The 16,005-nt window shown below is 46.9% G+C and overlaps 2 protein-coding genes across 2 annotated transcripts; both read left to right on the forward strand.

Moving 5' to 3' along the window:
* Window positions 1-6,430: 6,430 nt before the first annotated feature.
* LOC109771071 (uncharacterized) lies at window positions 6,431-7,293 on the forward strand. The gene has a single exon (XM_020329784.4). The coding sequence runs from the start codon at window positions 6,467-6,469 to the stop codon at window positions 7,061-7,063; it is 597 nt and encodes a 198-aa protein (XP_020185373.1). The 5' UTR covers window positions 6,431-6,466; the 3' UTR covers window positions 7,064-7,293.
* Window positions 7,294-10,219: 2,926 nt separating this feature from the next.
* Window positions 10,220-12,088, forward strand: LOC141020904 (uncharacterized). Its single transcript, XM_073495875.1, has 3 exons — window positions 10,220-10,584; window positions 10,704-10,850; window positions 11,343-12,088. The coding sequence occupies exons 1-3, from the start codon at window positions 10,522-10,524 to the stop codon at window positions 11,865-11,867; spliced, it is 735 nt and encodes a 244-aa protein (XP_073351976.1). The 5' UTR covers window positions 10,220-10,521; the 3' UTR covers window positions 11,868-12,088.
* The last annotated feature ends 3,917 nt before the right edge of the window (window positions 12,089-16,005 follow it).

Raw genomic sequence — 16,005 nt, forward strand, 5'->3', positions numbered from 1 at the left:
TTTTTTTGAATTTTGGTCAAATCTGGTCAAACAGTGGTCAAACAATGGTCAAACTAATTATTCCAGAAATATTAGTGTTACTAAATACTTATTGTTTGTTAAAACAATAGTTCAAACTCAAACAGTGAAATGTGTCACTTCATGCTCAAGCTAAATTCCTGAGGGTTAATAGAATTGACATCTTACTATTGTCAGGAAACAACAAGTGCAGACTTGGAAACGAGGGAGAATAGAACCTGGAAGTTAAGCGTGCTCAGGCTGGAGTAGTGAGAGGATGGGTAACCGTCCGGGAAGTTAGATGATTTGGAATGATGAGGGGTGATTAGAGATTAGAGGATAAATGAGGGGTGGTGATTAGAGATTAGAGGTTAAAATAATTCAAAAATTTGAAAATCAAAAAAAAATCGCAAAAAAAATTCAAAAAAAAATTTCATAAAATTTCCTTTAGTCCCGGTTGGCCAACCGGGACTAAAGGTGGAGCTCCAGGCTGCGTCCACGTGGACGGCCTTTAGTCCCGGTTCGTGTAAGAACCGGGACTAAAGGGGGGAGGCATTAGTAACGACCCTTTATTCCCGGTTCAAAAACCGGGACTAAAGGCCCTTACCAACCGGGACAAAAGCCCCCTTTTCTATTAGTCTCCCCTCCCCACTTTAGCCCATGGGGCCCTCCGGGACAGGTGGCCCCACCCGGTGGACCCCCGGGACCCTTCCGGTGGTCCCGGTACAATACCGATAACCCCCGAAACATTCCCGGTGGCCGAAATTGGACTTCCTATATATAATTCTTCACCTCCGGACCATTCTGGAACTCCTCGTGACGCCCGGGATCTCATCCGGGACTCCGAACAACTTTCGGGTTTCCGCATACTAATATCTCTACAACCCTAGCGTCACCGAACCTTAAGTGTGTAGACCCTACGGGTTCGGGAGACATGCAGACATGACCGAGACGACTCTCCGGTCAATAACCAACAGCGGGATCTGGATACCCATGTTGGCTCCCACATGTTCCTCGATGATCTCATCGGATGAACCACGATGTCGAGGATTCAATCAATCCCGTATACAATTCCCTTTGTCAATCGGTACGTTACTTGCCCGAGATTCGATCGTCGGTATCCCAATACCTCGTTCAATCTCGTTACCGGCAAGTCACTTTACTCGTACCGTAATGCATGATCCCATGACCAACCACTTGGTCACTTTGAGCTCATTATGATGATGCATTACCGAGTGGGCCCAGAGATACCTCTCCGTCATACGGAGTGACAAATCCCAGTCTCGATCCGTGTCAACCCAACAGACACTTTCAGAGATACCTGTAGTGTACCTTTATAGTCACCCAGTTACGTTGTGACGTTTGGTACACCCAAAGCACTCCTACGGCATCCGGGAGTTACACTATCTCATGGTCTAAGGAAATGATACTTGACATTGCAAAAGCTCTAGCAAACGAACTACACGATCTTTGTGCTATGCTTAGGATTGGGTCTTGTCCATCACATCATTCTCCTAATGATGTGATCCCGTTATCAATGACATCCAATGTCCATAGTCAGGAAACCATGACTATCTGTTGATCAACGAGCTAGTCAACTAGAGGCTCACTAGGGACATGTTGTGGTCTATGTATTCACACATGTATTACGATTTCCGGATAACACAATTATAGCATGAACAATAGACGATTATCATGAACAAGGAAATAAAATAATAACCATTTTATTATTGCCTCTAGGGCATATTTCCAACAAGACCGCCAGCTGAAGCACGGGGCGAATCGTGCCCGGTTTCAGAACCGGGGCGAAGGTGTCGGTGAAGTCCACGCCCGCGCGCTGCCGAAAACCACGAACCACCCACCGAGCCTTGTAGCGCTCGAGAGAACCGTCCGGGCGAGTCTTGTGGCGAAACACCCACTTGCCAGAGATGATGTTGGCACAAGGGGGTCGCGGAACAAGCTGCCATGTGCGGTTGCGCTGTAAGGCGTCGAACTCCTCCTGCATCGTAGCTAGCCAGTGGGGATCCCGAAGGGCAGCGCGAGCGCAGGTGGGGACGGGTGATGGCGTCGACGTCGAGGCGGCGCACACATACTCGTCGGCGGAGTAGCGTGTGCTGGGCCGAAGCACTCCTGCTCGAGCACGGGTAGTCACGCCAAGTGACGGGGCAGCAAGGCCGGCGGGTGCCGAGGCGGCAGGGGCACCTGGTGCGGCGGCGGGGGCCCCCGGTGCGGCGGCGGCGGCGGCGGCGGGGGCCGCGGCGGCAGCAGCGTCGGCCGAGCCGACGGTGGAAGAGGTGCCGGGCTCAACCTCGTACGAGGGAGACGGGGACCCAGGGGCCTGATCGGACTCGACCTCGGGGGAGGGAGTCACGAAGCCGGGTGGTGGCGGCAGAGGGCGCCGTGCCGGGAGGACCGCCGGGGGGTGCTGCCGCGCATCGCTCCACGAAGGGGGCGCGGGGGCTGGCGCCAAAGGGGCCGATTCCGGAGGAACCTGAAAAAAAGGGAACACCGTCTTGACGAAGTACACATGCCTCGAGGTCGATGAGTGACAAGATCATAGCACCGGTAACCTTTGGTGTTAGGAGGGTAGCCAAGAAAGATGCATGGGACGGATCGTGGTGCGAGCTTGTGTGGCGTGGTGGATGCGGTGCTAGGATAACAGAGACACCCGAAGATGCGGAGACAATCATAGGACGGTGGTGTGCCGAAGAGAAGGTGGTGAGGGGCGTAGTTCCACCGAGGGCGACACGAACGAATGTTAACTAAAAGAGTGGCGGTAGCGAGGGCATCGGGCCAAAACCGAGCGGGCACGTTAGGGTGAAAGAGTAATGTGCGAACGCAATCACTAAGAGTGCGGAGAATGCGCTCGGCGCGGCCGTTCTGTTGTGAAGTGTAAGGGCAAGTCAGACGGAAGATGGTGCTGTGAGAGGCGAGAAGTGTGCGAAGAGCGACATTGTCAAACTCTTTTCCGTTATCAGTTTGGAGTGCGAGTATGGGGCGACCGAACTGGGTGGTGACATAGGAATAAAAGGCGGTGAGTGTGGCTAAAGCATCGGATTTACGACGAAGAGGAAAAATCCACACATAATGAGAATAATCATCTAAGATCACCAAGTAGTATAGATAGCCCGTGTTACTCGCAACGGGAGACGTCCAAACATCACTGTGAAGCAGTTGAAACGGAAAAGTGGATACTGAGGTAGACGCACTAAAGGGAAGACGAACGTGCTTGCCTAAGCGACAGGCCTCACAAGAGTGCTCGTCGAGCTTGTTACATGAGAAAGAGAAACTCCTAAGAATTTGACGTAACACGGTAGGGTTGGGGTGGCCCAAACGAGCATGCCAGAGGTCAACGCCGGCGGCAAGGGCGACTGGTGTGGAGGTGGCGGCGCCGGCGTGCACGGGGTAGAGCTGATCGGGACTGTCACATCGGTGAAGGATCATCCGGATACGGGCGTCTTTCACAGAAAAACCAACACCGTCAAATTCACAGTAAGTGGGTTCTCACGAGTAAGACGACGAACGGAAACTAGGTTTGTGACTAATGCAGGTGAAACAAGAAAATTAGACATAGTAATGGGTGTGGAAGTGGAGGGAAAACTAGTGTTACCGATATGACTAATAGGTAAGGAGGAGCCGTTGCCGACGGTGATACGAGTGGGTGTGCGAACAGGACTGGAAGAGGTTAGGTTACCGGGATAAGCTGTCATGTGCGCAGTAGCACCTGAGTCCATGTACCAGTCGCCTCCACCGACAGAGCTACTCGGCGACGACACGGAGTGCTGGGCGGCGAGGAGGGTGGGGTCCTATGACACAGGTACCGGCGGCTGCAGGAGGCCCTCGTAGGGCGGCGCCGGGACGGGTGGACCATAACAGCCGATGGGCGGCGGCGCAAGGAGGGCGCCGTAGCCGGCGCCAAGCGACAGCAAGGGGTCGACAGGCGGAGTCGGCGCTGGTGACGGGATGCCGACGGACTAACCGGAGAGCGCCGGCGGTGGGGCGGCGGCGTACGCCAGCGGGGCCGGGAGCGGGGCGCCGTACGCAGTCCACTCACTGGAGGGAGCCGCAGCCCACGCGCCATGTACGCTGTACGCGCCATGTACGCCTGCATGTACACCCATAATGGATGGGTTTTGCCATGCCCCTGCATGCAACGCGCCATGCATACTTGCATGTATGCCCGCGATGGATGGCGCGGCTACGTGAGGCGTTGTCTGGCGCGCCTCCAGCAAGATGCTCGCGGGGCCGGATGCCATCGGGGATTGGGCGCGTCGTGCGGGGAGCAGCAGCACCTTGGCAGCGACTCGGGCGATGCAGGAAGCGAGCGCGCGGCGCGAGATCGCGGAGCGAGCGGCGCGGGATTGGGAAGGGAGCGCGCGGCGCAGCTAGCGAGATCGGCAAGCGGGTGCGCGGCGCTGGCGGCTAGCGGGATCGGGTACGGCGCGCGGTACAGCTAGCGAGTGGGAGATCGTACGGCGTGGGCGGGGCAGGGAGTGAGGGAGCGCACGACGCAGCAAGGCAGCGGCGGCGGTGGCGGCGGTGGCGGCGGCGGCGCGGAGGGGTCGCGCGGCCGTGGCGGCAGGGTGGCAGCGGCGGCGGCGCGGGAGGAGCGCGGCGGCGGCGGTAGCGGAAGACGAGGATTAAAACCTAAAAACTGATACCATGTAGAGAGATATTTTGCAATACAATGAACCGTTGTATTGATGAGGTGCTGGTGCACGTATATATAATACAAGGGAAGGCCTCTACCTTAACTATACAAGACTAGGAGGTGGACCACAACTCCAATACACGTGCAATACAAAATACATACTCAACAAGCAGGAAGCAGTCTCATGGCGCAGTGTGCGATGGACGGTGGATGCCCGTGTGGCGCAGTATCACGGGGGCTACTGGATGTTTTGTGCAATCTTTTGTTAGGCAAAGTTCTACTATCAATCTATAAAATTTGTACATTTTACCACATACATAAATGTCAACAGATTTCCCGTTACAAGTAGTCTTACATCATCAATTAAATTTGTAATAATAGTACTCCCTCCGTTCTTAAATATAAGTCTTCATAGAGATTCTACCATAAATCACATATGGATGTATATAGATGCATTTTAGTGTAGATATACTTATTTTGTTCTGTATGTAGTCCATAGTGGAATCTCTACAAAGACTTGTACTCCCTCCGTTCCTAAATATTTGTCTTTTTAGAGATTTTCAACAAATGACTACATACGGAGCAAAATGAGTGAATCTACATTCTAAAATATGTCTATATACATACGTATGTGATAGTCTATTTGAAATCCCTAAAAGAACAAATATTTAGGAACGGAAGGAGTATTTTAAAACGGAGGGAGTACTAATTAGTAAGAGAGACTAGTTCAAAGATGCAAATTTCGAGGCCGCCATGTGCATTTCACAAGTCAAGAACTACAGTGCTGTCGAAGTGAATTGGAAAGAGAGCTACCATTAGTTACAATAATATTGTTGGTACTAAACCATTAAAGATCAGATCACGTCAACTAAGATGGCTTGCTAGCTAGTTAGATCTGGCACCAAGTCAACATTCTCCTTCGTCCTTAACCGAAGATTAACTCTACTCGCCTGGTAGCTACGATTGCTATAACTAGAAGCATTTCTCAAACTGCATGCACCGACGACGAAGAACGAGTCAGAGCTCCAGTTTCCGCATGCCAGGCTAGCTGATCATGTGCTTCTAGGAACTAGTACGTAGGAACACCATTATTAGTGTAAGAGCAGTGCTACACAGCCGACGATTTTTCAGCCAATGCATGCACGACTCTCGCTAATCACAATTAGCTTAAATTCTTCCCCAAATAAGGAACTTAAGATCCTACCATCGTGCACATGCCGTCCAGAAATTGAGCTATTCCGTTAATGTAATGCATCATGCACCTTACGGTTGGGCGAGTCACTGTCCATGTGTCGAAATCCTTATCTTTGTCATTAGTTAAGCAAGATCATACATGATTTTCTTTTGGTAATTAGCAGTAACACATGCCTTACATACGGTATACTTACTGTTCTCTATGTATCTTTTTTTTTTCCTTTTTTGCTGTCCGGTGTTCATCGTTATAATGGTTAAGTGACATTAAGTGCACAATATCAAAGGATTCCCTCTGATCGCATAGATCGATCAATCACGTGAGGAAGTCGTAAGTCGTCGCCCCGCAGGTTCGAACTAAGCAAGATCTGAATTTTCGATGCGCTCGATTATAGAAGCTCCAGTCGCTGCGCGAAAGTCCACGGATCCATAGATCTCATCCGATCACATCTAGTGTCCTAGTTGCTACATGAAAGTCCACGGGTCCGTAGGTCTCGTGCAAGTAGTAACGTGGATGCAATTAAGACAAATCACCACTAGCTAGTTGCATGTGGCCTCATTCTAGCTAGCACTATAAATGCCCACACGCGATCTCTTGTTTAGCACCACCCCACACACTGACTCACAATGTCTTGCACTAAGCTCATATCGCTTACCCTGGTTGTCCTGTTTAGCATTGGATTAGCCAGCGCTGGTAGGGTATCTAGATACTCTAGTTCCCAGGGAACAGGCACTGGAGGTGGAGAGGGTGGAGGAGCGGTGAACGGCGGCGGCGGAGGAAGTGGGAATGGCCAGGGCACTGCTCAGAGTGGAGGTGGAGGAACCCATGCAAGTGCTGGAGGCGGCGGAGGCGGGGGTGGTTGGTCAGGGCTTAATGGTACTGGGTATGGCGCTGGGTCCGGTAGCGGCTCAAGCTCTGGCCAGATGAGCCAAGGGTCGTCATCTTATGGTGGTGATGGTGGGAGTACAAGCGCAGGTGGCTCCGGTGGCGGGGGCGGTGGTGGAGAGGCGGCCGACGACGACGACGACTGCCCTGCTGACTCCAGTGGCTTTGGGACAGGTGGCGGCACCGGATCTGGTTCAAGCGAGGCGAACAACGACGGTGGTTCCTCCTACACAAATGCAAATGCTTCCGGTAATGGTGGCGGCGAGGGCGGTGGTAAAAATGGTGGAACCGGCGGTGGCGCAGGCAGTGGAAACGGTTACAGTGACGCAAACCCTTGAAGCTTCTTCGTGCAATCAAAACAGAGCAAGAGCCCAAGCTATTGTCGTTCGCTTTTTTCTATTTGCACTTGTTTTGTTCTTATGTTTCCATGTATTAGGGACAACTAATAAAGGGATTCATTACATAGGCGTGCACAAGTAACACGGAGACTAGCTATTTCACTGTGAGAAACTTTTATGTATCACTCCCAACCGTATTTATCTAAATGTTACTCCAACCTTTCATTCCATGCTTATTGTGTCGCTGAGATAACACTAAACTATTTATTTTTTTTCGCCGTCTATATTGAACTCATTTGTTGTAGGTTTTAGAAAGTTTCTTGTAAATGAATACGAAATTAGTATTGCAGCAAAATGGTGATCGAACTCGTCCATTTCTGCCTGCACATATGTCCTTGACGTGGTTGGCAAAGTTGACTTCCCAAATTCCCCCCCCCCCCCCCCCCCCCCCCACAAAAAAAACAGAAATGTCACAAGTTTCCCTCAACAACAAAAAAGGTAACCACCCAAGATGAGTTACACAAAGAAAAATCACAAATAGCACCAAAAATGGAAATAGATAAACAAAATGCATTCATCATATTAATCCAATATGAATACACGTGTTTAACCGACATGACTTTAACTCCCTATTTGTGAGCGTAGAGGTGGACGACGACGAAGACTGCCCTGCTGACTCCAGTGGCTTTGGAACAGGTGGTGACGCCGGATCTGGATCGAGCGAGGTGAATAATGATGGTGATGTCTCCTATACAAATGCAAATGCTTCAGGCAACGGTGGCACTGAGGGCGGTGGTAAAAATGGCCGAACCGGCGGTGGCGGAGGCGGTGGAAACGGTTACTGTGGTGCAAACCCTTGAAGCCCAAGCTATTGTTAACTTACCAAATTCTGCACAAAAAAAGGTAACCTCCCAAGATGAGTTACACAAAGAAAAATCATAGATAGCATCCAAAATGAAAATAGAAAAATGAAAAGCATTCACCATATACAATTTGAAACTACGTGTTTGATCGGCATGACTTTCACTCCCTATTACACTAGGTGCTTGAGCTTGGATGTGGAATTTACAGAAAAATGGATAGAGACAATGATAAGAAGTGCTCAAACACATGTACACAATACTGTTTTTTGCATGCATTTGCCATTTATATCTACATGTTTCTATATTAAAATGGGAACAAATGCAATACCATATTTATCTTTCCTGTACTTGTATAAGCAAAGTTATAAAAAAATCAAAACACAAACACAAGCAATAAATATTTCATGATTTTCTGTTGTGGGTGCTCTAAAAATTCTTAATTTTTGAACTGTCTAGACGTAGAGTGATGCCCAGCCAACAATTTAATCATTGGCGGTCCTCTCTAGATGTTTCTCCCCAACATATCCAGTTCTATGCACCTCTAGTCTAACTCAGCTCAGATCCAATTGACAGACGAGTGGGTAACAATGTGGTCACTTCTGTTTTTCCCGGACCTGTTGTGAACATATGGGACATGGAACACCACTATGCCCAAAGTGAAACTTTTATTTTCTTTCATAATGCATCGCAATCCAAAAATTAGGCTTCTAATGGCTTCTTTTGTCTATGATCATGGTCCTTCAAGCTAGTGAAGCCGCTACATCGATGTCTTTGGTTCTGCACTTGTTACTTGCATGATTAATAGCAGCGGAGTGTGTAGGCATGTGAGTTTGTTGGTTTGTCTTTTCACCCTTAGTGGCTGAGAGTGGATGGGGCAACATACATATATACAAGCATATGCAGCATTTGTATGCATGTTTGAAGGTTGGTGCATGGGACTATGCTTGGAACGTAGCATGCAATTTCAAAAAAATTCCTACGATCACGCAAGATCTATCTAGGAGATGCATAGCAACGAGAGGGGGAGAGTATGTCTACGTCCCCTCGTAGACCGAAAGCAGAAGCGTTTGTTAATGCGGTTGATGTGGTCGAACTTCTTCTCGTTCTGACCGATCAAGCACCGAACGTACGGCACCTCCGAGTTCTACACATGTTCATCTCGATGACGTCCCTCGAACTCTTGATCCAGTAGAGCGTCGAGGAAGTAGATGAGTTCCGTCAGCACGACGGCGTGGTGACGGTGATGGTGAAGTGATCCGTGCAGGGCTTCGCCTAAGCACTACGTGAATATGACCGGAGGCGTAAACTGTGGAGGGGGGCACCGCACACGGCTTGGAACAATTGATGTGTGTTGTAGCCCCCCCCCCCCTCCCCCCGCGTATATAAAGGAGGGAGGGGGAGGAGGCCGGCCCTAGGCACGCCCAAGTAGGAGGAATCCTACTTGGGCTCCTTGTCCAATTCGCCCCCCCCCCTTCCTTTTAGCGGAGGGGGAAAGGGGGAAAGAGAGAGGGGGGGAGAAGGAAAGGGGGGCGCCGCCCCCTCTCCTAGTCCTATTCGGCCTCCTTCCTTGTGGGGGGCGCGTCACCCCTTTGTGGGCTGGTGTGCCTCCCTCCTATGGCCCATAAGGCCCATATCTTCCCCGGGGGGGTTCCGGTAACCCCCCGGTACTCCGATATGTACCCGATACAATCCGGAACACTTCCGGTGTCCGAATACTATCATCCAATATATCAATCTTTACCTCTCGACCATTTCGAGACTCCTCTTCATGTCCGTGATCTCATCCGAGACTCCGAATAACATTCGGTCACCAAATCACATAACTCATATAATACAAATCGTCATCGAACGTTAAGCGTGCGGACCCTACGGGTTTGAGAACTATGTAGACATGACCGAGACACCTCTCTGATCAATAACCAATAGCAGAACCTGGATGCTCATATTGGCTCCCACATATTCTATGAAGATCTTTATCGTTCAAACCGTAATGACAACATATGTTGTTCCCTTTGTCATCGGTATGTTACTTGCCCGAGATTTGATCATCGGTATCTTCATACCTAGTTCAATCTCCTTACCGGCAAGTCTCTTTACTCGTTCTGTAATGCATCATCCTGCAACTAACTCATTAGTCACTTTGCTTGCAAGGCTTCTTATGATGTGCATTACCGAGAGGGCCCAGAGATACCTCTCTGATACTCGGAGTGACAAATCCTAATCTCGATCTATGCCAACCCAACAGACACCTTCTGAGATACCTGTAGAGCATCTTTATAATCACCCAGTTTGAGGCAGGGCACACAGAACCACCAACAATGGGGCTAATCTGTAACGCGGAGCACTGACGCTGCGTTTTAGCCCAGAAAACAGCGAATCCGACAGGTGGGTCCCGCCTGTCGGGCTGACGTGGCGCGCGTTGACGGACGCCGTTAGACGGCGAGAGACGGCCGTTTCGGCGCGCCCGTTTAAGTGGCCCGCACCGGTCGGTGTTCGAACCAGACCAGCCAGTTCATCACTCTCGCTGTCCTCTCTCTCGACCCCGACCACCGCCGACACCGCCACTGTCGACTGGCCGCCTTTCGCCGCTCCGCCATGGTTTCTTGGAGCGACCAGTCCTCGAGCTCTTCTTCGGACGGCGAAGAAGTCACTAGCCAGGTATGCGTGTTCGCCTCTCGCCTCCCCCACAGATTAGGGTTCATCCCGCTAGGGTTAGGGTACATCATTTGGGGATTTTTTACCAGGTCGCTGATTTGTGCAATTTGTGTGCTGGTTAGCTTCCTAGGACTATCTCTTGCTATGAATGGAGTGGCATTGCTCACGACCTGTCGTCTCGTTGTCTGCATCAAGAACCTTGCGTCAGGCTTGTTGCATTTGAATCTGTGGACACAGGCAGACGTTTTCTTGCGTGTGCTGGGGAGAAGGTATGTTGGTTAGTAGTGTAAGTAGATTAGCTTAGTTAGTTTATGCTCCATTCACTTGTCAGTACTCCAATTTTGTGTATCAAAGATTTGTTCCTGGATAGATGTTGCTTCTGTTGATTTTGTTGCTTCTGTTGATGTAATAGTTGTTGCCCATAATCTATGCATATACAATCTTATAAATGGAAAAAAAATTATATATGTTGTTATAATTGTTTCTGCCCAGAATTTGTGCATACAATTTAGAGAATATGTCTATTAAATAATGATGTAATATTTGTTTTGGGCACCAATTGATGCATAGAATATAATTCAGTGGATAGAACTAAACTAAAATTCAGTGGATATAACTGAACTACAATTCAGTGGATAGAACAAAAACTACAGAGTGTGCACATTTGGGTGGAAAGAACTAAACTACAATTTCATACAGTATTATATAATTTGTGCACATTTCATACAATTTCTTAATGAGAACATATTATTTAATTGTAGGCAGAACTAAAGTGCAATTATCTCGAGTGGATAGACCCAGAGTGGTCAGAGGCTATGCAGTTCACCCTCACTGAATTGTGGAGCATGTATGACAAAGATATCAAGGACAGGCTAAAAGAAAATGTTGAGCTTGCTGAAAGAAATTTCAAACTAGTTGGAGAAAAGAGGAAGATGGATGAAGATCTTAGGTTTTTCAAACTGGACTTTGCTAAAATGGTTGCTGACAAGGAGGATGCTATCACAGAGTTGGGCAATGCTAGGTTGGCTCTAAGTGATCTCAAAGAGGAGATGGAGAAGAAGAAGCTGGCAGACCATGGTTGTACCAATCTTCATCAGGTACTTAGGGCAAAGGCAGAGAAAGAGAGGGACCAGCTAGTGGTAGAGAGAGACCAAGTTCTGACAGAGAGGGACCAACTGAAACAAGAGAAGAAAAAACTGGAGTACATGATTGCAGATCTGCTCAAACAGAAACATGGGTACAAGGACAAGATCAAGAAGTTGATGGAGATATGTGATGATTTTTAAGTATGTATTGTGGTGTGGTTTAGGGTAGCACTGCAGTTGATTTGAATGTGCTCTTATGCACTTAATAAGCTGTAATGCTTTATGTATCTTTATGTCCAAGACTTGTGTTGTGTACTCTGAAGACTTGTGTTGTGTACTCTGAAGACTTGTGTTGTGTACTCCCAAGAACTAATGTCCAGCTTATTATCATTGCATCTTTGGATCAATGTCCTACTTATTAATGTATTTTGTTTGTATCAAATGAAATGTTTGTAGTTGTTTTGCCATAATATTTTGCACAGAACATATATTCTAAATGTTTGTGGTTGTTTTGCCATACTATTTGCACAAAACATATATTCTAAATGTTTGTGGTTGTTTTGCCATGATCTGTTACCATTTACTTTGCACAGAACATATTTTGCACAGATCTTTTTTGCTCAAAATTTATTTTGCACACAACATATATTTGCACAGAATTTTAACAGCAGGAGATAAACATAGATAACTTCAAAGTGCCATACATAGGTTCATAACTCCATACATAGGTTTAACAAACATAGGTTCTGAGTGCCATACATAGGTTCATAATGTCATAAATAAAGTGATGTAATGCCTGATTTAGCACACATGCACTTGCATACAGACTTCAAATTTGAGCATTTAGTAGTTCCCACTGGCATAGAAGTACCCCTCCATCCTCTTGCTCATGTACTTTGTCCTCTTTGGCCTACTGCCTGCAGGCTGGCTAGTAGAAGCTTCTGCAGAACTTCTTGGAGGCTTGAACCTTTTTGCACCCCTTCTAGCAGCAGTGGAACATCTTGCACCTCTCCCAGCAGTAGGAGAAGAACTAGCACCCCTTCCAGGAGTAGTAGCAGACCTTGCTCCCCTTCCAGCAGCAGCAGATGAACTAGCACCCCTTGCAGCAGATGAACTAGTCTTTGCACCTCTTGCAGCAGCAGGAGAGGAGTTATTAGTAGATGATGATGGTGCACCCCTAGCACTTCCAGTAGCTGATGAAGCTGCACCATGGTGCCATTCAGGTACAGTCCTGTTTGCCTATAATTAAAAAATTAAACAACTTTATAATGATCAGTCAATAGAAATGAACACTCAAGTAATTTCAAAATGAAAATACCATGTGCTTGTTCCTCCTGATTTGCAGATCAGGCCTCAATGGCTTTGGACAACTTGTGTACTTGTGTCCTTGCAGCTTGCAGTTCCCACATGTTATAGTAGCCATCCTAGATGTCTGCTTTGCTTGAGGTGGCTCAAACTTTCCTTTTTTTCCTTTTCTCTTTTGCTGGCCCCTTCTTGTCCTTTGAATTGTGGTGGTTCAATGTCAGGTGTTGGAGTTTTCACCCAGCTATTTGGACCAGGAACAGGGTAAATTACTGGCTTATATGCCTCCAAGTACATAGATTTCTTGAAAAACACATTGATATGATCCTCTGGCAGCTGTTTAGATCTATAGATGGCAGAACAAGCATGGTTGCAAGGAACTCCAGTGATGTCCCATTTCTTGCACCCACATATCTGTAGGTTTGTGTCAACACCATAGGTCTTGTCTCCACTAGTGACTTGGAAAAGTCCTTGGCCAGCTATCAGTGCTTTGCAATCCCTTGCATACTTCTTGTTCACCTCCAACATCTCTGCATAGGTTGGTGCAATCTCCCATCTAGCACATTTTCCACCCTCTCTCTTCTGGTGGAACCTCACTAGAAACTTGTCCTTGATCCCATTGATCATTGTGACAATTGGCTTGTTCCTTACATCTAGAATGTACTTATTAAAAACTTCACTTAAGGTATTCACCACCAAATCAGTTTTGCAATTAGTGTCCATTGCATGCCTAGACCAAGCTTTACGAGGAATTCTTGACATCCACTCCCAAGCAGCAGTGCACTCAGCCTTCATGCTTTCCATAGCCAAATTAAAGTCATGTTCAGTGTAAGCATAGGCAGCTGCATCCATGCATCTCTTCAAATCCTCTCCTCCAAATCCTGCTCTCTGGAAGTTTGCATAGATGTGCCTCAAACAGTACCTATGATCGCAGTTTGGGAATTCTGCTGTCACTGCATTCAGTAGACCCTGCATTAAAGTGAATTGAAATGATTTTAAATGATTTGAGATGAATTTAAATGATTTTAAATGATTTTAAATGATTTTAATATGATTTTAATATGATTTATAATGATTTATAATGATTTAAAATGATTTAATATGATTGTAAATGATTTAATATGATTGTAAATGATTTAATATGATTGTAAATGATTTAATATGATTTAAAATCATTTAAAATCATTTAAAATCACTAAACATGATGGTTTCACTTTGATGATCAGCTAGTCTTGATTGGTCACCCTAGGCTACCAAAGTGTGACAAGAAGCGTTACGACTCGACATCTACCAACTAGTCTTGATGGCATCACTTTGATGATGCCTATGTTTTTTGATCCCACATGGGTCACCCTAGACTATCTAGACCTAAGTGTCGACAAGAAGCGTTACGACTCCACACCTACCAGCTAGTCTTGATGGCATCACTTTGATGATGCCTATGTTTTTTGATCCAACATGGGTCACCCTAGGCTATCTAGACCTAAGTGTCGACAAGAAGCGTTACGACTCGACACCTACCAACTAGTGTTGATGGCATCACTTTGATGATGGCATCAACTAAATAAACAAGCTAATGAACTAAATGAACAAGTAAATGAACTAAATGAACAACTAAATGAACAAGCTAATGAACTAAATGAACAAGTAAATGAACTAAATGAACAACTAAATGAACAAGCTAATGAACTAAATGAACAAGTAAATGAAGTAAATGAACAAGCAAATGAACTAACCTTCTGTCTATCAGACATGAATGTGTACTTTCCAAATTTGCCCTCTTCACTTCCTCCTATAGCATACTTGAGTTGTGTCAAGAACCAGGACCAGTTCACTGTATCTTCAACTCCAACCACTCCAAATGCAATGGGGTACATATTGTTGTTTGCATCCCTTCCAGTAGCTGCTAGTATCTGTGCACCACTTGTCAATTTGATGATGCAGCCATCTAGACCTATGAATGGCCTACATCCATTCAAGAAGCCCTCACAACATGCATTCAAACTGAAAAATAGACCATGGAACCTTGGTCCAGCAGTAGGATTTTCTCTGGTTTTGCCACTAACTGTAGTGACAATGCACCTAGATCCAGGATTTGTAAGCTTCACAGTCTCCAAATAGTCTCTCAGCCTCTTATATTGCTTCTTGTGATCACCAAGCACAATCTCCTTTGCTTTCTTCTTAGCCCTCCATGCCATCATCCTAGGAATCTCAAGCCCAAATTGCTTCTTTGCCTTGTCAACAATAGCAGGTACAGTAGTGTTGGGATCTGATCTGATAGTTTCAAGCATTTTGTTGCCAAGCCACCTTGAACTAATCCTAGTTTTCTCAGACTGGGTGGGACATGTGTGCTCCAACCTCATCTTCTTAATGCAGAAAGTGGGCTCATTTCTTATCTGTGCTGCTACCATGTAGAACTGACAACCATCTCCATCACAGCAAACTATTATCCTATCACTGCAGTTTCTGTGATATTTGTATCTTCTAAGTTGTTTAACATGCAAATTGACAAGGGCCTCTCTGAATTGGTAAACATCTTTCAAACAGAGCTTCAGCTGGAATTGTTGTTCTGGATGCATCCTGTTCTCATCATACCAGACCCTAGGTGGTCTTTTCTTAGCTCTACTCCTTCTGCCAGAGCTGATAACAAAGGACATTGCTTCATTGCCATCATCATCTGCTTCAAAGCATGTATCTTCCTCTTCTGAAGATGGAAACCAATCAGGATTAATGGTTGGCCCAGCACTTGAGTGGGACCTACTTGTAGGACCTGGCCTCTTTGCCTTCTTCTTAATAGGCTCGGGAACTGGGATCTCTTGGGCCTCCTCATCATCTTCTTCCTGGTCCATGTCATATATATCTTCAGGATCGGTGTCCCCCTCACAGAGTGTACTAGCCATGTATTCAGCTCTCTTCCTCTTTATGTCAGCAATAGTTTCATCTAGCTCATGTTCCTCTTTCCTCCTCTTTGCACTCTGTTCTTCCACATATTGCACTGAATCTGAGTCATCTTCTTCTTCTCCTGCAGCTAAGAGGT

Source organism: Aegilops tauschii, chromosome 3 (genome assembly GCF_002575655.3).
Source record: "Aegilops tauschii subsp. strangulata cultivar AL8/78 chromosome 3, Aet v6.0, whole genome shotgun sequence".
NCBI classification, from domain to species: domain Eukaryota; kingdom Viridiplantae; phylum Streptophyta; class Magnoliopsida; order Poales; family Poaceae; genus Aegilops; species Aegilops tauschii.

Excerpts from the sequence above, each read along its gene's own strand:
- LOC141020904 (XM_073495875.1), top strand. The coding sequence starts at position 10,522 with ATGGTTTCTTGGAGCGACCAGTCCTCGAGCTCTTCTTCGGACGGCGAA. Across the intron at positions 10,585-10,703 it reads GCGAAGAAGTCACTAGCCAG|CTTCCTAGGACTATCTCTTG; the intron begins GTATGCGTGTTC and ends TGTGCTGGTTAG. Across the intron at positions 10,851-11,342 it reads TTGCGTGTGCTGGGGAGAAG|GCAGAACTAAAGTGCAATTA; the intron begins GTATGTTGGTTA and ends ATTTAATTGTAG.
- LOC109771071 (XM_020329784.4), top strand. The coding sequence starts at position 6,467 with ATGTCTTGCACTAAGCTCATATCGCTTACCCTGGTTGTCCTGTTTAGC.